We start from the raw sequence: 26123 nt of genomic DNA on the forward strand, positions 1-26123 counted from the left end.
CATCCAACCTCTGGGCCCACTCATCTTCCTTCCCACCCCTTCGTGGAGTGAGGCTCAAGTATGAATGATGACAATGCACTTTCGTGTGTCACCTCCCCTGATTACACCAGTGCATTTGGACCGGTGTCATCTGTGACAACGGCATGGAAGGTCCTCGCAGGTGTGCCCCCAGGTACCCACTCTTATCCCCCAGGCCCCTCTCTCCATGTCCTCACACTCTGCGTCCCCCACCCGGGCTTCTCTTTGCAAACCTCCTGGAGGTGAGCAAGTCTTCCTCCCACCAGCCGCCCAGCTGGCGGCAGACGACCCCCATGCACCATCGGGGCTTATCCCCACACTCAACAAGCAGCCCCGTCGGACTCGGCAGCCACAGCGGGTTCCCTGGAGCCAGAGAGGTTGTGCTGCGGCCCAGACCCAGGGCCCCGTGGCCCAGGTCCATCGTCCCCTCCAGCAGCCAGAGGCACCTCCCTTGGCCAAGTGGGCAGCAGCTGTCAAGCAAGCTCAGGCCTGGCTTCGCCCCGCACGTGGGTGATGGGGTGACACAGCTAGGCCAGTCCGCCCGCTGGGGACCCTCCCGCTCCAGGTGGTTGAGAGGTCTGGAAGGCCGGGTGGAGCTTCGTCAGCACGTTGGGCTCCTCGCTCTTCCCTGAGGCCTCAGGGGTGCCCAGTGGGTAGGCCTCCCGGGCCCGGCCAGTCCTGGCGCAGGTGAGGAAGGCCAGGCAGGCCCCACGGAGGCGGGCCAGGTCCCTGTGCGTGGTCTCGCTGACGAAGCAGTAGAGCACGGGGTCGGCCACGCAGTTGAAGCTGGTGAGGAGCAGGGAGAAGTGGTAGGCGTTGAAGATGCCCTTGGCGAAGCGGCAGCTGGACTCCCAGAGGCTGCGCACGAGCAGCAGCGCGTGGTAGGGCAGGAAGCAGGCCAGGAAGATGACCACGGTGCTGAGCACCAGCCGCTGGATCTGGTCCTTGCGGCTCTTCTGGGTGCCGTGGCTGCGGCGCACGGCCCGCAGGATGCCCCGGTACGAGGCCAGCAGCAGGCAGATGGGGAAGAGGAAGCCCACCAGGAAGCGGTAGTAGTTGATGCTGCGCTGCCGGGGCTCGAGCGGGTAGTGCTCGAAGCAGACGCGGTGCCGGTCCCGGTCCTCCACCACCTCTTCGTGCATGAGAAAGTAGATGCTGGTCAGCAGCTCCTTGGCCCAGATGAGCACGCTGACTCCCACGGCGGCCTTCAGGGTGCGGAACTGATGGAAGCGGAAGGGATGGGCCACGGCCAGGTAGCGGTCGATGGAGATGCAGCAGAGGAAGCCCACGCTGATGTAGATGTTCTCGTACAGGAGGATGCCGCACAGCTGGCAGGACAGGTCGCCGTGGGACCAGTTGTCGTGCTGCAGCACGTACTGCAGCCAGAAGGGGAGCGAGCAAATGTAGAAGAGGTCGGCCACTGTCAGGTTGCACAGGTACACGCCCAGCTCATTCCGGGCCTTGATCTGCAGGTAGCCGAAGTAGAGGGACAGGCAGTTGGCTGGAAAGCCCACCACCAGCACCGTGACATAGACCACCGGCGCCAGCGTCTGGTGGATGGTGTGGTCGATGGCACAGCTCAGCGAGCCGTTGTCTCCAGTGATGTTCCCCATCTTTGGGCCTGGAGGGGCCTCACCCCTCATGGGCTCAGGAATGCACCAGTCTCTCTACTGCCATCTTGTTTCTAGGATGTGGTTCAGGCTGTAGCAAAGGCTGGGCCTCATTGGTGATGGGTAAGGCCCTGAAAGTCAAAGGTGGAAAGGCTTAGGATAAGAGGAGCTAACATTTATATAGCACCTACTGTACGTCAGGCACTCTTTTAAGTGCCTCACTTAACTTAGAAGATGATCCAGCCAACCAACTCCAACTCAGCTGAAATGTGATTTACGTCTCCCCATCCCCCTTCCCTGGCGTCCTGTCCCTTGTTTACTTTCCTGGTCCCTCGGTGCAGCAAGCAAGGCCTGGAGCTGGTTCCAGAGAAGCTCCAAGGGAAGCTCAAGGTGAAGAACAATTCCAACCCATATAACAGTGAGGGCCCTAGCCACTCTCTTCTGTAGCATTCAGCACCATTCACATTTTTCCTACTTGCTCACAGGAATGTACCAGGTCAGTAAACTCTGAGGCCACAGCCCCTCCTCGGGGCCTCTCCATACAGCACAATAGAGGCCCAGCCTGGTCCACATCCTGCTGTGCTCTGGCAAGAAAAAAGGCTAAGCTTCCCGCACGGCACTGCTACCTCACCTCCGTGGAATTGGGAACCTAGCACAGGGGGCCAGGCACCGACAGACATGAGCACCAGGCTAGGGTCAGCTGCTCACAGGCTGTGCAAGTCGTTTACACTTTCTTAGCCTCAGTTTCCTCATCCATAAAATAGGGATATGGGAATTCCCTGGCAGTCCAGTGGTTAGGACTCGGCACTTTCACTGCTGGGGCCTGGGTTCAATCGCTGGTTGGGGAACTAAGATCCTGCAAGCCGTGCCACGAGATAAATAAATAAATAAATAAATAAATAAATAAATAAAACACCTGCCCTCAGGGTCAGTATCAGGGCCACATAAAATATGCCAAAATGCATGTCATTGTTTTTCCAAAGGCAATGAGGCAGAATAAAAGATGGTAGTCTTACTCACATTAGTGAAAAGTTCACATTGTTGAGAATTTAACAAAGAAAATGCTATTGCTATATATACAAATACATTTGAACAAGACAGAATAAAACTTTTTTGTTGTAGGCCTACTTTATAAATTAATATATCAAAATGAAAGGACTGAGCTGCTCTATTGGTTTAACACTTCCGGCTCAGATGAAAAATCTCACTGTGTCTAAATTAACTTTTTTGCTGTTGTTGTTTGTAATCATCCTTCCAAGGAGACTTTTTAGACATTTTTTTTCCTAACCACCTGCCCCCATGAAATTTTAATATCCCAGATGTATTTCATATCTGTTTATGTATCATGGGCTTTTGGAGGATGACAAATCACTATAATATCTAAGATTATTTTCACCCCACCTAAGAACCAATTTTCACCCACCTTGAGAATGCATCGTCTGTATGGCTGCAAATTCCAAATGAACGGGGTCTGCATTAAGTTGTTTTGTGGTATTAGCAGATCAATCTTGCCCTTTGCTGTCTCTTCACCATAGTCAAGCTGGGACTCACAGACCAGACAGGAAACCCCTTCCACAACCAACAGCGTCTCGTCACCTGCTGACCAGGGTCCCTCCCTCCGCAGCCTCCCTCCTGCTGGCTCCTGACTGGCCCTGTAGGCACCAGAGCCCGGGCTCAGCCTGGAAGTTGGCAGAGCCTTCTGGGAAGGGTCCCAGAGATATTCCAGCCCAGCAGTTCCTGTCCTGGGGTTCATGGAGGATAAACCTGAGGGCTTCCCCCGAAATCACATGCTCAAACTTGTAAATATTTAAGTATGTGCATTTTTCCTGGAAAAGGGTCCTGTGGCTTTCGTAAGAGTCTCTAAAATGGGCGAGAGATGGGTCTGGCCTAAAGCTGCCCCCTCTCACCTGGACTCCCTGTGGCTCTCTCCGTGGCCAAGCCTCCCCCACCCCAGTGCTCCCACTCACGCCCCTGACCATTATCCCCCGGGCAACCACAGCAATCTTTCCAAAATACAAACTGGATCCTCCTCTTCCTCATTTAAAACCCACTGAGATGGTTTCACAGTGAGTTATCACACCCACAGTAAAACTCCCAGACTCTTACAAGACCCAACATGATCTGGCCCCAGCTCCCCCTACCTTGTCTGCTGCCACCACACTCCAGCCTCACTGGCCAGCTTTCTGTGCCTTGTCACCTGGCCTCGCTCCAGTCTCTCCTGGAGTGTTGCCCCCTGCCCTCTCCCCACCTCCACCTCCACCTCAAGGCTGCTCCTTTGCCGCCAGGTCTCAGCTTAAACACCACCCCCTTGTGAGGCTCTCCCTGACCACCCCACTGAAGCAGCCCCTCCCCCATCACCATCACGCCTTCCTGTTTCATGGCTCCGCAGAGCTCCCATCAGTGTCTGAGATTTTTCTTGTTTATTTACTTGTCTGCTTGTTGATGATCTGTCTCCTCCACGAGGATGTAAATTCCAAGAGGGCCTTGTGCACCTTGAACAGTGCCTGGCACATCACAGGCACTCCTGAGTACTTCTAGAATGAATAAGTGAATGCCACTTCCCCATTTTACAGATGAGGAAACTGAGGTTCGAAAGGGGAAGGGACTTGCCCAAAGCCAGTCTAAGGAAGGAAGCATGGGCATTAGAATCCAGGTCTCCTTTCTCCAAGTCCCACCTCCCTGCCACGTCTAGTCCCCACCTGAGCCTCCCCGCAACCTCTCAGTCCCTGGAAGATGAGGACTCCTAGGAGGGCTCACCTCCCCATCCTCTCCAGGATACAGGCCCGGATTTCAGTGTTGGTGGTGGAGGGAGGTGCTTCTTCTTGTTGTTTTCAATTGTGGTTTGATACACATAACATAAAATTTACCATGTTAACCATTTTTAAGCGTACAGCTCAGTGGCATTAAGTACATTCACACTGTTGTGCAGCCATCACCACCATCCACCTCCAGAACTTTTTCAGCTTCCCCAGCTGAAAATCTGTACTCATTAAACACTAACTCCCCATCCTCCCTCCCCCGAGCCCTTGGCAGCCACCAGTCTACTTTGTGTCTCTATGAATTTGACTGCTCTAGGTCCCTCATATAAGTGGAGTCACACGGAATTTATCTTTTTGTGGCTGGCTTATTTCACTTAGCATAACGTCCTCAAGGTTCATCCATGTAGTAGCATATATCAGAATTCCTTCCTTTTTAAGGCTCAATAATATTCCATTATATGTATAGACTGCATTTTGTTTTTCCATTTATTTGTCAGTGTTTCTACCTTCTGGCTATCATGAATAATGCTGCTATGAACATGGGTATACTACTTGAGTCCCTGCTTTCAGTTCTTTTGGGTATATACCCAGAAGTAGAATTGCTGGATCATATGGCAGCTCTATTTTTAATTTTTTGAGGAACTGCATTCTGTTTTCCACAGCGGGCTGCACCATTTTACATTCCCACCAACAGTGCACAAGGGTGTTTTCTTGTTTTTTGCTTTTTGTGTTTTTCTTTATATGTTTTGATGGTGAGAGGAAGGGGTAAAGGGGCAGTTGAGGCCTGTGACCCCTAAACTCTGCACAGCCCCGCGAGTCAAAATTTGGCCCCATTCGTCCTCCTCTTGCCAGCCCTCCTGTGCCTGGATCCCAGGCCCACACCTGAGCGGTCCCCCAGGGACACGCACCCAGGACGTCCGTGTCTCTGAATTTACCTCGGGTTCTCCGCAGTCCACATAAAATCTACCCACAGGAAGATAAAAATTCATTCATCAGCACAGGCTCCCAGGCACCAACAAAATCAGGCAAAGGAAACCAAAGTGAAAACACGTCCTGTCAGGTCTTAGGAATTTGTTGAGAGTCACGTGGCCGAAGCCTATTGTTTGCTAGTGCTGAGTGCACGCATGTGTGAGGCGGGGCTGCTGTGACCGTTTGTGGGTTCCTCTTTCCCAGGCCGACAATAAGCGAATTCCGCAAGCAAAGTCAGAAATACTCAAGTCTGCAGGGCAAAGAAGAAACACATACGACGTTTAGATGAAAACACCTCCTGTGTTCACACTGGAACCAAAAGAGGTTTTCGGGCTTCTAAAGAAGCAGTTCTGAAACTTAGATGCATCTGAGTCACCTGGAGGATTTGTTGAAACAGATTACGGAGCCCCACTTCCAGAGTTTCTGACTCAGTGGATCTGAAGTGGGGCTTGAGAATCTGCAACCAGCCGCCAGGTGATGCTGGTGCCCCTGGACCATGGACCACACTTTGAATAGCAAAGCATTCACAGGTCTAGAGGCTCTGGGGTTTCACTCCTGATCAAGTGTCCTACGTGAGTTCCCAGGCTGGAGCACAGAGGTGCCTGGAAGGGGAACTTAAGACCCGGCAGAACCTGCTGGGCAGAACCACAACGCAGCCCTTGGGAGATCAACAACCTGACTCGGGCTCTCAAGACAAGTGACTGCGTGTGTCACGGTACTCACACCTTGTATTTGCAAGATCTTTCACAGTTTACACAGCATTTCACATCTGCCCTCTGGTTCCATCTTCACAACAGCCCTATGATCTCCCCCATTTTAGGGATGAGGAAACTGAGGCCCAGAGGGATGGAGTGGCTTGTCCAACAGTCCCGTACCTCCTGGTTTCATTCCACAAGTATCCATGGAGCATCTGTTCACGGCACCCGGCCGAACATGGGGGACTTAGAAATAAAGAAGAAATGGCTCCCACCCTCAGGGAGCCTCCGATCTTGTAAGACAGGAACGCCACATGCAGAAAGCAGTGCCACTCAAGGCCGTGTGAGGTGGGTGCCGGGGGCATCCCTCCCACTCACATTTAAAGCTGGCTTGGGGACTTCCCTGGTGGTCCAGTGGCTAAGATTCTGCACTCCCAATGCAGGGGCCCCAGGTTCGACCCCTGGTCAGGGAACTACATCCCACATGCCACAACTAAGAAGTTTGCATGCCACAACTAAAGGTCCCGCATGCTGCAACTAAGACCCGACGCAGCCAAATAAATTAAAAATAAATAAATAAACATTAAAAAAAAAAAATAAAGCTGGCTTGTTCTTTTCACTCCACACACACACACACACACACACACACACACACACACACAAGGCATCGCCTCTGTGGTTTCAATGCCGTCAACACTCTGATGACTCCCAGACGTCCTCCCCACCCCCAGGTGGAAGGCTGACAGAACCAGCTTCCTCCCGCTGCACAGGGCATGCTCTGTGAGGCCCACCCTGCTTTCATCATTTTCTCTACTAGTCTGTTCTTGGAGGTGGCATCTCCTCCTGCCCAGTCACTCACGTTGGATGGCTGGCCTTCAGCTTCCTCCCTCATCTTCGTCCACAGCATCCACTTGATTACTCAGTTCTACCATTTTCAACTCCTAAGTATTTCCCACATCCGTCTCCTCCTCTTTAGCTCCCTCCCCAGTGCCCCAGATTGGCTTGGTCAAGACTTCCTCCCCAGAATCAGTGCACGGCCTCCTATGGGATTCCCTGTCTCCGCCTCACCACCCTCAAAGCCATCCTCTAAAACAAAAACCTAACCTAATCACTCCTGCTTCAAACCCTTCAATGGCTCTCCAATCATCCATCCATCTGTCCATCCATGCATCTACTCATTGATTTATTCGTTGTTACAGCAAATACTTATTGAGTGTCTATTATTCTATGGAAGGCACTGTACTAGACACTGGCCCCTGGCGTAATTCAAGTTGCTTTTAGTCTCATGGGAGAGGGGAGAAGAAAAGAGAGGATTAGCTCCCAGGGAGAGTACAGGACATTAAGGGAGTTCATAGGAGGTGAACTAACCCAGCTAGAAAAGCCTTCCTGAGCAGCACTTTACTCGAAGACCAGAAGAAGGGGGAAGGGCAGCCAGGGAAGAGGGCAGTTTCTGCCTGTGGCAACAGTGCGTGCAACAGGCCAAATGCCAGAGAGACCGAACGGGCACCTGTGTGGAACTGAAAGTAGTTTGGCACAAACAGCTAGGTGTGAGGAGGGCGTGGCCAGAGAGGGGACAACAAACAGCTGTAGAAACTGCAAACTAACTAGAAGGAGCTGGGGACAATCAGGGACAAATCTGAGATGTTCTTCAGTGCTTGGTCCTCATAATCTCCCCCAAATTATCTGTTAGATGGATGGATGTGTGAAGACGTAGGTGGGTGGATGAGTGGATGGATGGATGGGTAGGTGGATGAATAAGATGAATCAATGGAAGGATGAGGGGGTAGGTGGATAGATGGATAGATGGATGAGTGAACAGGTGGATAGATGGATGAATGGGTGGGTGGATGAGTCAATGGGTGGATAGATGGATGAATAGATGGATGAATGGATGGATGAATGGATGGATGGGTGGGGGGTTTTGAGGTTGGGTGCTGGGACAATGGAAATATTATTAATAGAAACAGAAAAGTGAGAGGGAGGAATCACTGTGGCCTCCTCTCCAGCCACCTGGCATCTGTTTAAGCTGCCTGAGCTGGTCGCAGAGGGCCCTGCTTTTTCACCCGGGCCTCATCACAACCAGCTCTCCCTTCTGCCACTCCCTGAGGACAGGCACCCCTCCATGGAAACCACATCTTGCCAGGAATGTCCCTTCTCTACCTGCTGTCCACAGAAAGCTTGCTCCCCCAAATCAAAGGCACAGTGGGTGCAAAGTGTTCTATAAATGGAAAAACGTAGATGGCATGGAAGGACCAAGCCATACCGAGTGAGAGCCCTCCACATGCCAGGAACGTTTTTGCACATTCATTCTCTCTCTCAACACTACTCTTACCAGTGCCCATTTTACAGATGAAGAAACGGAGGCTGCTCAAGATTCTGAAACCAAGTGAGGCCCTGCAGGGTTCCCGGGCATGGAGGCCTTTTTTTTGTCCCCTATTTCTTGTAGGCAAGACTCCAGCCTCCATGACCTTCCCTGAGTTCCAAAGGGCAGATTGGAACAGTTTCTAATCAAGGGAGGAGCAGCCAAGAAACCACCTGAGACAAAATTAAAGGGACCAGAGAAGCTCATCAAGATTAGGAGACCAACCACACCCTAATCTTGTCAGAGATCCCACCCTTGAACCATTGCTATAAAACCCTTCATCAGATCCTCTGGGATTGGAACACATAGTTTTTCGAGGTGGGACCCTCCCCCCGCCCCCCTCACCCAGGGTCCCCCTTTGCCTGGCAAAGTAATAAAGCTATCCTTTTCTACTTCACCCAAAACTCTGTCTCCAAGATTCGATTCGGCTCTGGTGTACGGAGAAGCTGAGCTTTCGGCAACAATTCCACAGCTACGATGTAGGCCAGGTTTTGAACTCAGACTGGTCCACGCTTTCCTTCACACCATGCTATCTTGCTGTTCATCACAGGTGTTACAGAGCGACCACCCTCACCTCCAGGCTTTGCCAGGCTCCAGTCCATACATATGCCACCACGAGGCCACCAGGCTTGGGCCTGGGCCAGCCCGCTGCACCTGGCAGGTCAACCATTTCCTCACCACCCACGGAGGAAAACCTACTGTGTGCCCGGGGCTGGGATCCCCAAGGTGGAGGGGATTGGGGCAAAGAATCAAAACACAGAGCTGCTGCATCTACCTCATTTTATCATCCAGCTAAGAAACCGAGAGACTTCACAGGAAGCAGCAAAACACTAAGAGCAAAACTGTTAGACAAACGCCCATCAGCATAGAGCCCCGAGGACTGGAACGTCCAAGAGCAGTTACGCTCCCAAAGGCATGAAGGGCTTCTGACTCAAGCTGGGAGCCGCCTGCACGTCCCAAACCAGAAGGCAGAGGTGCCCAGTGCCGTTCAGCGGCCGCATAAACAGTGGTTCCATCTGTCGCCCGTCTCTTCCCAGTGGTGGCACACTGGCACGCACACAGTTAGTCACTGGCTGGGCGGCCCTGCTCAGGGGAGCCCCCAGCATGCCGAGCTGGGGAGTTTCCTCAGCGTGTTTAACCACGCTTTACACAGGGCTGTTTCATTTCCTAAAAGTACCCTTTTCAGAGGCTGTTGATGTTTCCCTCTGGGGTGGAAGTAGAATCAGGCTGCATTTTCCCCTTAGTCCCCAGCTTTCCCCTAAATAGCCTCAATCCAGCAATAGCAAGGAGACAATCTCATTTCTAAAGCCCTCATAACGGTCTCAGAGTTCAATCCCATCTGGGCTCACAAAGTTGCTGTGAGTCGATGGGGCTGACACTGTGAACCCATTTCACAGAATCTGAAGCCCAGAGAGGCTAACCTAGTTGCTCAAGTTCATACAGTAAGTGGGGTGGATCTGAATCCAGAACCCAGGCTTCTAGGCACCAACTCGCTGCCTTTGAGCTCCTTTGACCACAGACCACCGTGAGGAATGCACTTGTCATTGTAACCAGCACAAAGAGACATCACACACACAGACACACGTAGACCCAGAGCAGTACTTACCCTACCACTTGCCATGCACTCTGACCATTCTACTCTAGTTTGTCTTTCTTAAGGGCGTGAGCTGCTAAATTGATTTCCTGGGCCGCTCACGGGTCATGATCCTGTTTGGAAACAGCTGGACTGACCCCCGCCTGCTCAGGGTCTGGACCCCAGGAAGGGGACTGTGGTTGCCGCCAGGTGAGGGAGGAGCAGACGGGGCAGCAGCCTCAGGGGATCTGGGTCCTCTCCGACTCTGCCCGCCCGCCAAAGCTCTGCCCTCAAACCTCAAAGAGCCGGCTTCCTCCCAGTCCTCGCTCGCTCGCTCGCAGAGGCCCGGGGAGGAGACTGAACGCCCCTGGCCCAGCCCTGGCGGACCCCCCTCGGGTGACCTGCAGCCGGGCCCAAGCTCCCCCTCCTGCGATCTCCCGCTGGCCACGCCTCCCAGCTCAGACTAGAAAATCCCAGCTGGAGGCTGCCCATTCCTGAGCTGAGGCAGAATCATGTGAACTCAGATCTGGTGTCAGGCTGGGTGGCTGTGAGGAACGCTCTCCAGCCAGAGGATGAGGGCGGCGGGACAGCTCCCTCCAGGCACCCCGGGCCTGCCTTCCACACACCCCAGACCTTGCGGGGAGTGCTAAAGCCTGAATTAGGGCCAGGGACCCCAGGGACTTGGGGGATGCAGGAGGAGCGGGGTGCGCTGATTCTACCTATCCAACCACCTTTGAGCACCTACAAGACACCAGGAGATACAGGATGTTGAACCCCTGAGCCAGGGATCTTGACTTGAGCCAGACAGGCTGACCCTCAGATAACTAGAAAGTACCATGGACACAGGAGCAATGGCACATCAGCAAGGGCAGGGGAAGCTGTTTTCACTCCCACCCCCGGGCAGTCACCCTTCAGCTGCTAGCAGCCAACATCTGGGTCAGTGGGTCACAACTACATTAGCAAATACCCGGGGAGCTTATAAAAAATAACACCGTTGCCCAGGCCCCACCCCAGACGAATTAAATCACACTCTCTGGAGACAAGGTGCTAGCGCCAGTGTTTTTAAAAGCTCTCTGGGCGATTCCAGAGGGCGGCCAGGAGGAGAAGCACTGATGTGGAGGCGGGTGGGTCCTGTTCTGCAGACCAACAGAGCTGCGGCATCAGAGGGATTCTCGCATCAGAGGAATTCTCTGGGTCGTGAGTAAGGCGAGCATCAGTGTCTTTAAACAGCGTGGCCCAGAGCGGGGAGCAAGCGCAGGGCTCTGGCCTCACGGGGTCTTCTGGCTCTCAGGACTGTTTCCTAAACTCCCTCAGCACAGCAGGGCCGACGGGACCCCTGGAGGTTACCTGGCCCAGCCTCCTCATTTTACAGATGGGGAAACTCAGGCCCAAAGGGGCAAAGGCTCTAGATAGGGTCTTACAGCTAAATGATAGAGCCGTGATTCTCCAAATCGGCTGCGGAGCTATTTCGGCTTAACCTCCTCCCTCCAAGGTGTCCCCTTGGAAGCTGGCTGTAGGAACGTTGCTAGAGCCAGGAAGCCAACGTCCACCATGAGTGGGGGTCACTGAGGATGTGCATTGTCCCTCTTTTGTTGGGTGATCTGTGGTTTCATCTTCTCCAGAGAGTGAATCACTACAGTCCTGACAGGGGGCTGTTTTGGTAGGGGGCCCAGGAAAAATCCCCCTCTGCGGGGCCTGGGCCTCCAAGCAAATGCTCCTCTGTCAGCTGCACCAGAAGCCTCCGCCTTGTTACAATGCAGTGGTGCCTGTAGACATAGAGGCTATTTTTTCTTTTTTTTTTTGGGCGTGCAGCGCGGCATGCGTGAACTTAGTTCCCCAACCAGGGATCGAACCCGTGCCCCCTGCAGTGGAAGAGCGGAGTCTTAACCACTGGACCGCCAGGGAAATCCCAGAGGCTGTTTCCGAGTGTAGAAGTCTGTGGGCTCTCCCCGATGCCATATGAAAGGACAGGAGTTGTGCGGGGAGGAGTGCAGGATCGGTTCAGTGGTGAATGCCTGGCTACCCCCAGGACACACCGACCAAAGAGCACACCCCTGGTTCTCTGTACAGGGTGGCCCAGCCTAACAGGACTCGCACACACAGGCTGTCTACACCATCAGCATCGATACCTGTGGGAACCACTGATGGCACTGTGTCCCCCCCTTTCCCCAGGGCCAGGGACCCCCTCCACCTCCCTTTCTATTGGGCCTTTGGAACTGCAGATGGAGAGATGAAGCTGACATTGAATCGGCTAGCCCAGGTCCTCTGTGAAATGCCCACTCAGGAAGAGAAAAGAGCACCCTTACTGTGCTCTACTTTGGTGCTAAGGTTTTTTTCTTTAATCTAAAACAGGAAGGAAGGACTAGAAACTAGGATGAACTAGGATGGTGGCGGCGGTGCTGGTGATGGCACCACTCCCTCGGGCTAGAAGGTCCTGCCCCACCATCTGAGTCTCCCTAGAGAGGGTGAAGGATGGGCAGGCCAACTTGGTAGGACGTTTGTTATGGGGTCCTACTGTATTCCCCACGGGTACTCTACTGATTTGGGGCTAGTTGGGGTAAAGGCCTTGGGGGCTCCCAAAGGGCTCTGACAAATGCAAGAAATGCCTATCATGAGCCGTCTGCCGTTTGACCGCAGGGACCTTCACTGACTTGCGCATTGAACGCTGGCCTTGGCCTTCCAGGCCTTACACATCAGCACGCACCTCCGTCAGAGGAGCCGATGCAAGGCGAGGATTGTTGCAAGTTCCAAAGTGGCCAGGTGTGAATTAGGATGGCTTTAAGAACCCAGAGGAGGACCAGCAGAGAACCTCCCAAAGTGCCTGGCACTGCTGCCCTCCCTCGTGGCGTCAGAGAAGAGGTGGGAGCAACTTGGGATCAGGGAGCAAAGTCATTGCCATTTTGGGAGCACGTGCTGAGTGCCTTCCAAATGTTTCCTGTTTTGACCCCCACCTCAACCCTATTTTGTAGGCAAGGCAACGAGACTCAGAGGGCGCCAGCATCTTGCCTAGGGTCACACAGCAGGGAAACTGCAGAGCTGTTTGACTCCAAAGACAGGGCTCTTGACTAGTTTCCTGTTGCTGCTGAAACAAATTACCACAAACTTAGCAGCTTAAGACAACACACATTTCTTATCTTATAGTCTGGCAGTCAAAAGTGGGTCTCGCTGGGCTAAAATCAAAGTATCAGCAGGCTTCCATTTCTTCTGGAGGGTAGGGGGGGAAATCCATTTCCCTGCCTTTTCCAGTTTCTAGACGTTTCTGTCATTCCTTGGCTTGTGGCCCCCTTCCATCTTCAAAGCCAGCAGTGGCAGACTGCGTCCATCTCACATTGTACCACTCTGACCTCTGCTTGCATCTTCCCATCTTGGCAACCACAGCGATCAAATACACAAGCCTCACCGCTCAGAAGTCTCTAGCTGGCCAGGGAGCTGGGACCAGGGCTCTTCGTACAGACTGAAGGTGGCCCGTGAGATCCGAATGACAAATGGCACTGGACAAGGGCACGGGGGTGGGTGCTTACATGCTGTGAGCTACCGCAACGTACAAGGCACTGTACTTCCATAAGCTGCCTTGATGATGCCTCACAGCAATCCTGCAAGGAAATTATTATTATCCCAGCTTTACCACCGAAGAGACCAAGGGTCACCCCGCTGGCAAGTGGCAGCGCTGGGATTCAAGTCAAGGTCTGAATTAACTGTATTTTAATAATTCTCAATGCAGTGCATGGAAATTTGTATGATTGTGTGTCAATGCCCATCTACCCCTCCGGACAGTAAGCTCCATGAGGAAGGAGGAGCTGGGCCTATTTTGTTCTCTGTCGGAGAGAAGGTGGTTTGGCCCAAACTGCACAACAAAAACGTGTTGAACATTTGAATGAGTAAATGAATCTAAACTCCATTGCTTTCTGCAGCCCGCCTGGAAGGCCCGCGTGGCTGAATTTGAAGTTAGGAGCTAACAAACTGGGGGAGGCTGTCAGGATATGGGATGAGGCAACAGGAAGAGGGTTGTTGACTCTGAGGGCATGTGGGTGGGTGGCCATGTGTGAAAATGCATTACAGCAGAAGCCTGACAGACTTTGGTATCTCTTTGGAGACTCTGTGGTCTGTCTGAGAAGGTCTGAGCTGTCTGGGGCATCCTTCCTGCTCTGAAGCCAGGGCATAAACCACAGGCCCCAAGGTTGCCAAGGCAACCCCCCGCCCCACCTGCCACCCCCACCAGCCTCCTGCCTCCAGCCCCAGAGTGCTCCAACCCATCAACTAATAACCGAATAATGTCTGACAGCAATCACTCCAAACACCCGGGCAGCAACCCTCTTGAGAAACAGACTTCTCCAGTGAGTAAGAGCTACAGAGATGCTCATTACGCTCAGCCTGGGCCACCTGCTAAAATCTAGTTTTCTGAATTCAAATTACTCTCTGGCTTCTCCCTCTTGTTTGAAAGGCATGGGGTTGGCAGAGCTGATGACTGAAGCCTCAGAGGTTCCAAGAAAACAGACACTAGAGGAGCTGCCATGTAGCACGCCTGATCCCTCAGCCCAGAATCAGACCCAGAGAAACGGATCCTGACCAAACAAGCTCTGCGATAAGGCCCTAGTCATGGATATTTGTATCTCTGCTGGTCTTCTCCTAGGAGAAAACCTATGTCCTCTGCCAAGATTAATTAATTTGTTACCATGGCACCCAGAAAAAAAAAAAAAAGCAAAAGGAAAGGCTTTCGAGTTGTAGTGGATTCAAGATGGATGGAAATTGTCTGCTAATCTTCTCATGGAGAGGTGGGGTATAAGTCCCCTCCCCTTGAATCTAGGTGGGCTTTGTGACTACCTGACCAATAAAATAAAGTGGAAGCCACACTGTATCAGCTTCTGAGTCCAGGTCTAAAGAGACTGGCAGCTCCCACTTCCTGTCTCTTGAGATAGTTGCTCTTGAAACCTAGGTGCCATGCTGTGAGGAAGCCCAAGAAGCCTCAGAGAGGCCCACATTGAGAGGAACCTAGACCCTGGGTGACAGCCCCAGCTGCCAGCCAGGGTCAACCGGCTTACCACACGAGTGTGTGATTTTGGAGAAAGACCCTCCAGCCCCAGCTGGGTCATCTCAGCTAATGCTGCAAGTAGAGATAAGCTATCCCCACCAAGCCCTGACCAAATTGCAGATTCATGAGCAAAACAGCTGAGCTATTTTAAGCTACTATCTTTTGAAGTGGTTTGTGATGTAACAAAAGATAATTGGAACAAAAATTTTTTTTTTCTCCAAAATCACATGAGGGCTTATCACACTGTGTGAGATGGGTGTAATAGTCTCCATTTTTCCCATGCGATACTAAGGGTCAGAGAGGTAAGGTATCCTGTTTGAGACCAGCCAGATGGGAAAGATGAAACTCTGTTTTTCACTCTTTGTTTGCTGTTAGACCAGTCTTCTTTCCCTACAGTGTGTCCTGTACCCAGAAGGGTGCAACATAATAGTAATAACAAGAATACTCAGAACTAATATTTACGGAGCACTGCAAGGCTTTTAGGGCAAGATCTTTACCTGCATGATCTCATGCTCTAGGAGGTATACTCTATTATCATGCCCATTTCACAGATGGTGATACTGAGGCTTAAAAGAGGGTATGTGACTTGCCCAAGGTAATAGCTCTAGGTGTTAGAGTCCAGATTTGAAACCAAGCCATCTGGTTCTGGAACTAGGCTCTCGAGTGCAGATACTCTAATCTATATAGTCTAAAGCATCCACATTGCTCCAGCCGTGCTTCCTCTGTTAGGCTCAGGAATTCTTTTCCCTCATTCCTTCTTTGGGAAGCTTATGTGTGTTGGTGGGTATGAGGGTTGAAGCCAAACCTAACCATATCATCTCAGCTTTGTAGAGTTTCAGACCATCATCACATCTCTTGTCCCACAAGCCCTCTGTGAAGTGGCGTGGCCAGTATTAATCTCCATTTAACAGAGGCCCAGCCACAGCAAGTGACCTGCCCAAAGCCACACAGCCTCTGGCTCCAAGTCAGCGCTTTCTCCTCGGCCCACCGCTAAACCCCAAAGAGCCTTCCCGCGCGGTTCTCTGTTCTCCAGCTCCAGGATTATCTGGGCCCGCTTGATTGCAGGCAGGGCGGGGCGGGGTGGGGGGGAGATGGGGGGGAGTGGGCTGCCAACCAGCCACCCCACCCGGCGCTCCTCTGTCCAATCACGGAAGCTTTCCCCTCCCTCGGTGGCAGGGGGTCTTATTCTGACCCCTGTAATCCCGCCCTGTGCCTGATGAGCGGCCCTTCGTGTGAGAGGAACCGTGCAGATTTGGGGCAAGGAAAGCCTGGCCCACACGGCATCTCTGGATCACCTGTGCCTTCGAGCTCTAGGAGGAGAAGAGTTAGCTGTCTGACTTTTTTTTGGGGTGGGGGGAAGGGAAGTAATTACCAGGTGGCCACGGAGCCAGCCAGGGGGGTGGCTGCTAAACCCGGCGGCAACCGCAGGCGGAGACATCCCGCCCGGCCGCCTCGCCGCTGCCGCGCCTGCCCGCCGCCGTCACGCACCTGCGGGGCCCGCTCCGGGCGCCCGCCCCGCGCGCACCTGGGGCCGGGTTCCCGCACCCTCGCCGCGTGCTGGCGGGGCCGCGCGGGGGAAGGCGCGGAGCTGGATGCGGGGGACCAGGGCCGGCCGCTACCCGCACGCGCGCTGGGGACCCCACCACGGTGGCGAGAGGAAGAGGACTGGCCCTGGGGATGGGGGGGCACGTACCTGCGCGGCGAGAGGCCGGGGCGCCGGCCGCAGTCACCCCGCGCGTCGCCCGCGTCCCTCCTACGGCCGGCGCGCGGCGAGCGGGGTGGACACCGCGTCCTCGGGCTGCCGGCGGGGAGGTGGGGGTCTGGGGACGCTGGCGGCCCGGTTCCCGGCCAGACTCCCCTCCTCCTCTTCGGAACACGGAGCCACAATGTGCCCCGATTCCCGCCCCCCTCCCCCCATTCCTCCCGTCCTCGTCCGGCACACCCAGCCCCGCCCGTCAGCGCCCTGCCTTTTTCTGTGACCGCAGTCCACAGGCCAGGCGCCGGCCAGGAAGAGCCGCCGAAAGCAGCGCAGACCCGGCTTGGAGGTCCAGCTCTCCCAGGTCCCGGGGACAGGCTCCGGAGCTGTCAGTGTGGGCTCACTCTGGGCCTGGCTGCAAAAGGACCAGGGTCCTTCTCCAGCCACATCCAGAACCTCTAGGTAAGGAGAGTCCATGAAGCGACCTTTCTGTACCGTTCACCTCTGTGTCCCCAGCACATCAGTAGCCACTCAGTAGATGCAGTGTCCTGTTGCTGTCAGGGCCTCTCTCCGCCTCTCCCCGTTGCTGGACCTCAGTGCCGGGCCCGGGGCTGGGGGGAGGGGGCGACGGGCAGTGAGGTGGGTCTGCACTTAGGTTTGCTGTCTCCTGGATCCTTGCTCTGGTGCCTTCCAAGGCCTGAGTGGGCCTGCAGCAGAGGTGGCCAGGGCCAGCATAGGGGACCTCCTAACGGTTTTGCTGAGAATGCAAGGAGGCTTTAGGGCCCTCTGCCCCACAAGCTCACAGACAAAAACACTAACGATAGTCACAGCTCTTAGTGTTTGAGTACTTACTGTGTGCCAAGCGCTGTTCTAAGCACTTAAATGCATGAACTCATTTGATCCTCAGCATACTATTATTATCCCCATTTCACACATGGGGGAATGAGGCACAGAGAAGTCAAGTAACCTGCCCAAGGTCATACAGGTAATAAGTAGAGGCAATGAGATTCAAACCCAAGCAGGTGAGTCCAGAGCCCTCATCACCACCTGCATCCTATCCCAAGCCACCCTTTGCTCTACCCTCAGCACCTTCTGCTCTTTCACGTCTGCACACCTTACCTCCTGTGTCCCTCTCCACTCAAAAGACCTCCTGCCCCATCTCCAGAACTCTTGCCGCAGTTTTAAGACGTGAAAGTCACCTCCCCTAGCAAGCCTTCTTGGTTGTCCCAGGCAATTTGTGCTGAGCCCCCTCCCTGGTCCCTGAGCTCCCTTCCCAGCATTCTCTGCACTGCCCACTGGGGTCACTGGCCCACAGCTACCCCTCTACAGGACCCTCATTCCGGGTCCAGTGCCGGGCTCAGAGCCAGGCGCCCTATTCCTGTTTGTGAAGCGAGTGTCGGACTGGGCGCTGCAGGAGTCTGCAGAAGCTTGTGTGGCTGGTTGTCAGGACAGATGCTCAGGGGTTAGGGCTGGAGGGCGGCTGGAGTGCAGGTAGGAAGGTAAAGAGGCAGATTGATGGCTCACCTTCTGCTGACTCTTCTGGGTGCCTCAAAGCTCCACACTTTGTGACGTGGCTGCTAGGTGAGTCTCTGGAAGGAAATGGACGGTGGGCAGGAGGGCAGAAGATACCCTGGAAGGAGAGGCAGAGGGAGCAGGGGGAGGCAGGGCATTTTGCTTTTCCTGTTGGGCACATGCCCAGCAACCTCCCAGCAGGCTCTTCTCAGAGGCTGCATCGGCCTCTTCTGCTGGTCCTCATTTTGAAATTCCTCCTTCTTGCAAAATCTTCACAAATGGAGTTTTCTGGATTAACTATACTCATGCCATAAAAATGCACAGATACTTTTTAAAGATTGCCATACTGAAAGTAGTTGTTAAGAGTTTGGCTTGGACCAAATCCAGAGTGCCTGAATTCCGGAGTTTGAATTTCAGCTCTGCTACCTGCCAGTAGGGTGACCTTGGACAAATCCCTTAACTTCTCTGTGCCGGGTTCTTTGTGTGTGAAATGGGGACACGGAAATATAGCTAGTGGGAAGCAGCCGCATAGCACAGGGAGATCAGCTCCGTGCTTTGTGTCCACCTAGAGGGGTGGGATAGGGAGGGTGGGAGGGAAATGCAAGAGGGAGGGGATATGGTGGTATATGTATACGTATAGCTGATTCACTTTGTTATACAGCAGAAACTAACACAACATTGTAAAGCAATTATACTCCAATAAAGATGTTAAAAAAAAAAAGAGGTTGAGATGATTGCATGAGTTAAATCAAATAAAGCCCTTAGCTCAACACCCAGCACTTATTAGGGTTCAACAGATGTTAGCTGTTATTATTGTGCACTCCAAATACCCTTTTATATATAGCTCTTATCTTTTGAATGTTTACTGCAGTTTTATTCTCTGCATTTTGCAGATCAGGAAACTGAGTTTCAGTGAATTGCCTAAGGCCACTCAGTTCTGAGTGTCTGAGCCAGGACTTGAATGGAGTCCCAGCCGCGAAGCTGCTTCCTGCAGCAATTATGTTCTGCCTCATCCTATCCCTCCCGGAAAGAAGTGGGGTGTTAAAGCCCATCATCAGTTGCTAGATCCAGGATTCGGACTCTCAGGGGTACAGTGCCTGCCGTGTAGAAAGTTTATTACCAAGTGAATCCTGCCAGGGCTGCCACATTGCACAGTTCCAAGGGTGGGCCCGTACACACTGTAACCTATCAGGTGGTGGCCTCTGGAGTTGGGGCCGTGTGGCAGTACTTGGTGTTCCTCTCTCCCTGCCTCTCTTTTTCTAGCCCGCAGTCTCTGTTTACCGATGTCCAAACATATCTAGAACCTTCCACAGTCTAAACAGTCTTCAATTAAAACAAACTCTATTTTGACTGACACTCCATTTTTTAGGGATGGAACAGCATGGTACCTATACCACTTACTTAAAGATCCAGAATTGGCCTGTGGAATAGAAGGTTGGCATCTCTGGCTATGTTCTTCCTAAGAAAATGCTAGATTTGGAGAAGCAAAGAGATTCATTGCACTGCCTGCAAAGTCACCTTTTGGCTAGACTTTGCTGTGTTTCTTGGTGTCAAGATGTCCAGTCCTTGGCAGGGCCAGCAGAATTTGTAACAAAATCTGGCATTGGCCATATAAACAACAAACAGCTTATTTAGTTAACATGAAGCATGTATTGTTTTCCAGAACCTTTCAGGACCTAGAGAATGGTAAATTATGGCCCATGCTCATGGAATGCTGCACTAATAACTGTCTTTCTCGCCCACAGAAATCCTCTCCCACATTGGGCTGGACTCCGGAGATGTGGTCAGAATTTCTCCATACCCGGCACAAGTGACAATTATGTCCATTTCTTCTTTTCCAGTCTCTTGTGGGTTTTTGGTCTTGGCATTTGCATTTTCCTGGTGTCAAGCCTGAGGAGGCACACAGCAGGGGCTCAGAAATGGCAGCTGATGGAAAGGATGGAAGAGCTTGTTGCCTCAGGCTAGAAGTGTGTGGAGGACTTTTTATTGGCCCACCCAGATCCACTCTTCACCCTTCTCCACCTACTCTACTGACTGTATCACAGGGTTCCCTTGCCCTCTGGCTTCTGTTGGGTTTGGCCAAGGGGAAGCACTCCCTGGGATCAGAGGATGGCTGGGGAGTGGGGCTGGGGGCGTATTCATCCCCCAGCCAGTGTTGCTTCTGGCTGGCTGCCTCTCTTTACTGGAGTCGTCTGCTCCTGTTGGAATCTCTCTCCTGCTCTTCTCTCCCCCCTTCCTCCTCCAGGCCTGGGGCCAGTAACAGCTCCCCAGGGATGCTAGTCCCGAGGTGCTGCACCATCCTGCGTTGGTTCCCTTAACCCTACCCACACCCTTGAAAACCATCCCTGTGTTAACCTCTCCCCAGTCACCCCGCCTGAGTGGCCTCTGCTTCCTGCAGAGACCCTGACTGATGCAGAAGTGGATGTCGCCAGATGCATCTTCACGGCGAACTCACACTAACGGAAGGATGTGTGCATATTTCACAAGGCATACAGATTATCTACTTTAAAACACTACTGTTTTTCTGGTTCATTCTTCCAATTAGCACAGCTGGCCAGATTCACAGGAAATCTCTCCTTATTCCCCAAACGACGGAATGAGTCCCTACTTCCTCACTCGGCTCCAGCGCCAGCTCACCTCTGGCACCGCTCAGCCCCAGGCCTCCTCTTGCAGATTCCCGTCCTGGACTTCCTGTCACCAAGCGCTTCCTAGTTCCTCATTCAGGTGGACAATTTTCTTTTTGAGAAATACTTGCCACTGCTGAGTCAAGCAACGAGTCCACGATGGTTTCAGGCAACAAGGAGTTGGTTTTTCTGAAAATTATCTTTTCTGGCATCAACCACACTCCAGCAGGCTCGGGCCTGAGCTGATTAATCAGACGACTGACCTGACTAATGCCACAATGTTTCCGCTCCCACTCAGATAATCTGTGGGCTCTCAGACAGAGTGTGACTAACGTGGACACCCAAAGGCAGGAAACTCTGAGCTCAAGTCCAGGTGAAGCATGAGTACACACACCTGGAGAGCTGGGGAACCCGTGTCGTGTTCCTGGCTAGGCTGCGGACTCCTGGAGGAGGACTTCAGGCTGGGCTTCTCAGGCTGAGGCAGTTGGGAGATGCAGTAGCATCTGAATCTCTGGGTTCAAATCCCATATCTGTTGTGCTCTGGTTGTTAGAGCTCTGGCAAGTTACTCAGCCTCTTGGGGGCTCAGTTTCTTCTTGAAAATGGGGTTAATAATGGAGATCGGTGTAAGAATGAAATATAAACCTGGTTGACACAGAAAGCAGGAGCCCAGCCTAGCAGGTGCAAAGACAGTAGGTTATGCTGGGAAGGCACAAAAGAGGGCTTGGCTGACTGAAGTCGGGCGCGCCAGGCCAGGCTGGGGTTGACCAGCCTCTTCCTTGGTTCTCTTGCTTATGGAGAATGGATCAAATCATGGCTCTTCGCACTGGCTGTGTGACCTCAGTAAGTCACATGACCTCTCTGTGCCTCAGTTTCCTGATCTGTGAAATGGGGATAACAACGGTACCTCACAGGGTTGTTGTATTAAATGAGTTAATAAGAATAAATCTCTTACAACTATGCCTACCTTTAGTGGGTGCTCACTAAATGTTAGGACACCCTCTTCATCCAGTGCCTGTGGAAGCCTTATGTGTGCCCCTCCGGCTCAGGTTCCCAGAACTCTTCCAGACTTACTTGTCCGGAGCCCCTAAAAGGAACACTTGGAAGCTCCCTTCAGCTTCCCTGGATAAGCTGAGGTGCCTCTGATGGGGTGTGGGTGGTAGGATGGTGAGAAAGGGCTGAAATGAGAGATGACTGGCAAACAATTCGTAGCCTATATGGGGTCTCACCCAGAAAATCTTGGCGAAAATTCTCCCTCTGTGTTGGGCTTCAGAACTTGCCTGGCCTGCTCCTGGGCTGTTGGCTAGTGTCCTGGGGATATAATGGTGCCAGAGAAGCCGTGTAGCCTCAAAATTAGGAGATGTTCCTTGGAGCCAGACAGCCTGGGTTCAAACCCCAGCTCTGCCACTTGCCAAGTTGTTTAAACTCTTAGGGCCTCATCTGTGAAGTGAGGCTGATAAGAATGGCACCTACCTCACAGAATGTTGTGTAATGTGCTCCCAACATTTCCTGGCCCAGCGTAAGTGCTCGGTAAATGTCAGCTATTGTTAATATACCACCAGCCACAGTGCCCTCAGACTACCACGGGACAGCTGTTGTGGTAGCCAGAATAATGGCCTCTGTCAAGGATGCCCATGTCCTAATCCTTGGAACCTGTAAATATGTTGCCTTACATGGGAAAAGGGACTTTGCCGATGTGATGAAGTTAAGGATCTGGAGATGGGGAGATTATCCTGGGCTATCCAGGTGGGCCCAATGTCATCACAAGGGTGAAAGATGGAGGCAGATGAAGGAGAGCGTCAGAATGACGTAGGGTGAGAGACACCAGCCATTGTTGGCTTTGAAGATGGAAGTTGACCCTGAGCCAAGAAATGCAGGCGGCTTCTAGAAGGTGAAAGGGGCAATGAAATGGATTTTCTCCTACAGCCTCCATAGAGGAACTCAGCCAGGAATCCCATTTCTGACCTCCAGAATTGTAAGATAATCAACTTGTGCTGTCTGAAGCCTCTGAGTTTGTGGTAGTTTGTTACAGCAGCAACAGGGAACTCAATACAGCTGCCGAGACCCAACACAGCCGCATGCTTGAAGGAGGCACTGTGTTGAGTCACTCCACGGTAGTTACTGAGTACCTGTGGTGTCACCCATACTGCTTTCCTTCTGGACGTGTGGGGACACACTGGACCCTGGAACCGAATGTCCCCTGGGCATAGGCACAGCCAGGGCGGGACTATTCCGGGGCAAGAGAGCTCAGGGCAGGCTCAGCGGGTTGAACAAAGCCTCCTGGAGAAGCTGAACCCTCAGCAGGGCCTTGAAGGATGGAGGGTGTGGGGTTTGGACAGGGAGGAGGAGGAGGAAGGTAAGGCATTACTGGAAGCAGCCCCGTGGGACCAAAGTCAAGGAGGTCAGCCTAGTTATTCATTCATTATTCATTCATCTGTTCATTCAACACCTGTGCTCCAGGCCCTGCGGGGGGTACCTGGATAGTGAAGTGAGTGAGACAGACGTGGTGGAAGCCAATATGCCATTATAATAAAACACGAAAAGCCTTACAGCAGGAGGTATGGCTTGTACAAAGGGGCGCATCAGGATGGGCTTCCTGGAGGAAGTGACCCTTCATCACAGGATGAACTGAAGGTTTGTTCTTTATTGCTTTGGGCTCTGTGTGGTGCTCTGCACTCAGCAGGTGCTGACTGATAGTTTAGCCATATAAAGTTTGTTATTACCAGTCCAATTCTGTCCTAATCCATTTTATCACACTAAGGAGAAAGTCTCAGGTGGGTGCCATTATGTCTCAAGCACCACTTTAATTCTTGCTAGTCTCCCTTTGTAACCTAGAGAGCCAGCCTCAGGCATATTCTGCAGGCAACAGGTGCTAATTAAAGTTTCATACCACAGCTTGGTTTTCCTTGTTTTTATTTGTTTAATTACCTTCCTTTTGTGGCAGGGGGCACTGATTTTCCACTTCTGGGAGTAGATCACAATTTCTATTAAAATTTTATTAAAAATAAGTGTATTTAAGTATACTAGAACCATGAGTTGGGGGTTCTTCCTCTTGCCCTGGAGTTGACCACTGGGGTCCAGTTGAAGGCAGCGTCCCTCAGCGATGGGTCTGACCACTCCTTCAGGACCTCCCCATTCTAATCCCCACCCCCAACACACACACACACTCACACACACACACACACACACACACACACTCAGTACTGGGGAGGGGGGAGTAGGAATTGGGATCTGAGGTGAGCACTGATTGGCTATGAGATTCTGCAGGAGAATTCTCCTAGAGCTGGTGGCGGGGGGCGGGGGGGATGGGGGGGGTGGGGTGTGTGTGTGTGGTGCTGCTGCAGGGAGAGGAGCCCAGGGAACAGGGTCTGCTTAGGCAAGGGATGTGCTAATCGGCTCAGTGTGCCTTTTTGGACAGGAAGAAAAGCAACCTGGAGAGAGACAGGAGGCAGCCAGTGGACAGTGAGTGGCCTACACGCCCTCCAACTGTCATACAGGGTTATGTGGCTGCGTGGATGAGGAGCAACGAGCTGACAGCTCCCAGGAAGGCTGCCCGATGGGGGCGGGAGCCAAGGAGCCATGGAGGAGACGGTGCAGGAGCCACGGCTCCCGTGTCAGGGATCTGGCCAGCAGGGAACCTCTGAGGAGCTCTGCCTTGTGCCCCTGAGGAGCCACACAGGGGGCAGCAGGGCCAGCGCAGGCTGGATAGTGAGAAGAGATGACCCAGGGCAAGAGGACCTCAGTGGCGGCAGGCCGCATCATGGGGCACAAACTCCTGTCCCTCTCCCTCCCGTCCCCAACACACTGAGGGAGCCAGGCCCTGGAGGAGTGGAGAAGGAGGGGCCTTGGGCCTTGACCTCTCTTTAGAATGTGGGTTCTTAGACCCTCTTTGTCTTCAGTTGGGGACCCCAGGGGTCATTCTGAGGTATCAGGGTTTGTATCCAAGGTACCAAAACAAGTGATGGACTCTGCCCAAGAAGCTGTTGAGGAGCACAGGGGAGATCGGAAAATAGTGATGGCAAGTTTCAAGTTTCTATTCCCTGAATAGAGGTTCTGCAGTAACCCAGTCTCCAAAGTAAAATATTCATAGAAAAACATCATGCATATAATAAAATGGAACTTGAATGGCTGAGTTTTTGAAACTCTGATTTAGAAGGGAAAACTGGGATTGACACAGCAATTACAATACTCTGATAACAGCTGTGATTGGAGGATGATGTGGCAGGAGGAGCCACACTGTGGGAGTCCAACGTACAAAAGCACCTGATCAAGAGCAGGGCAGTCAGGGTAGCCTTCCTGGAAGAGATGACTTCTCAACTGAAACCTGCAAGGGGACTAGCAAGTATCCTGGGAATCCTCCTAGTGACTGGTGTGTGGATACAGAAGGGGCCCTTTGAGCACTGATGGCGGGGGTGTAGGGGTTGCTAACTAGTCCAGGGGTGTACTGCTGGGGGCAGGTGCTCCCTCAGTCGGCTTAGTCTTTTGGGGCAAGAAGGAGAAGCAAGGCGGACCTCCCCCCAGTTACCTCTTGAATTACAGTCTGTCTCCCCAGCTATAGTGTGAGTTGTCTGGGCAGAGACAGCTCCCTCCACGTGAGGCGACCGCCGCCGAGCTGAGGGCCCATTTGCTGAAGGTCTAGAATGGATGGAGGGATCATCTGAGACAGTTAAAGGAGACGAAGCCTGAGAAGCGCCAGGCACCAGCAGGCGTTCAGTAGATAGGAGTTCCCCCTACCCTCCTCCCCCTCAGGAAAGCCAGGAAAGCGCCCAGCCTGGGACTGGGTCTTGGGACTCCTCCCCCAGGGCTCTCTCCTGGACCTGCCTGCACGTACCCAGGGGCAGGGCATGTCCCCAGGGGACCTGGACGGTGTTGGACTTGGAGATCTGCCTCCAGGGGCCCTGGGCAGGGCAGGGCAGCCCCCTCTGGCCCGCAGCGCCCCAAACGCCACCCTTGCGGCACACCCTCTGCGAGGCGGGACCCCAAAGCACTATCAATTTGGACCCTGGAATGACAGGGACCTCCCTCCCGGCCCTTCCCCCTCTCCACTCCCCCCAGAGGCCTTTATCCGAGACTGGATTTTGAATTTTCTGTCCCAGGAGGGGGCGGGCCCGGCCTTGCTGAAGGTCGGTGGTCCCCTGCGCCGCCCGCCAGCTGTCCAGGCCCCACCCGAGCCGCCCGGCGCACTCACCTCTCTCGGGTCCCGGTGCCGGAGGCCAGGCCGCGGCTCCGTGCGGCCCGGCTGAGCCCGACGCCGGCGGACGGGAGGGCAGGACGGCGG

General features: G+C 53.2%; 1 protein-coding gene across 6 annotated transcripts; it reads right to left on the reverse strand.

Annotated features, from left to right (window-relative positions):
- On the reverse strand, positions 1–26123 carry GPR68 (G protein-coupled receptor 68). 6 transcript variants are annotated; one of them, XM_061182811.1, is made up of 4 exons: positions 26034–26123; positions 25371–25480; positions 18236–18341; positions 1–1759 (listed from the first exon to the last, which is right to left on the reverse strand). In XM_061182811.1, exon 4 carries the CDS (start codon positions 1659–1661, stop codon positions 546–548), a length of 1116 nt encoding a protein of 371 aa, XP_061038794.1. In that variant the 5' UTR covers positions 1662–1759; positions 18236–18341; positions 25371–25480; positions 26034–26123; the 3' UTR covers positions 1–545. The 6 variants fall into 6 exon arrangements, with proteins under 6 accessions (XP_061038794.1, XP_061038793.1, XP_061038796.1 ...); XM_061182810.1 differs by lacking the exon at positions 26034–26123 and having other exon boundaries at positions 25371–25531; XM_061182813.1 differs by lacking the exons at positions 18236–18341; positions 25371–25480.

Source organism: Eubalaena glacialis, chromosome 2 (genome assembly GCF_028564815.1).
Source record: "Eubalaena glacialis isolate mEubGla1 chromosome 2, mEubGla1.1.hap2.+ XY, whole genome shotgun sequence".
In the NCBI taxonomy this organism is placed as follows: domain Eukaryota; kingdom Metazoa; phylum Chordata; class Mammalia; order Artiodactyla; family Balaenidae; genus Eubalaena; species Eubalaena glacialis.

Coding starts and splice junctions, on each gene's coding strand:
- GPR68 (XM_061182813.1), bottom strand. CDS start 1,661: ATGAGGGGTGAGGCCCCTCCAGGCCCAAAGATGGGGAACATCACTGGA.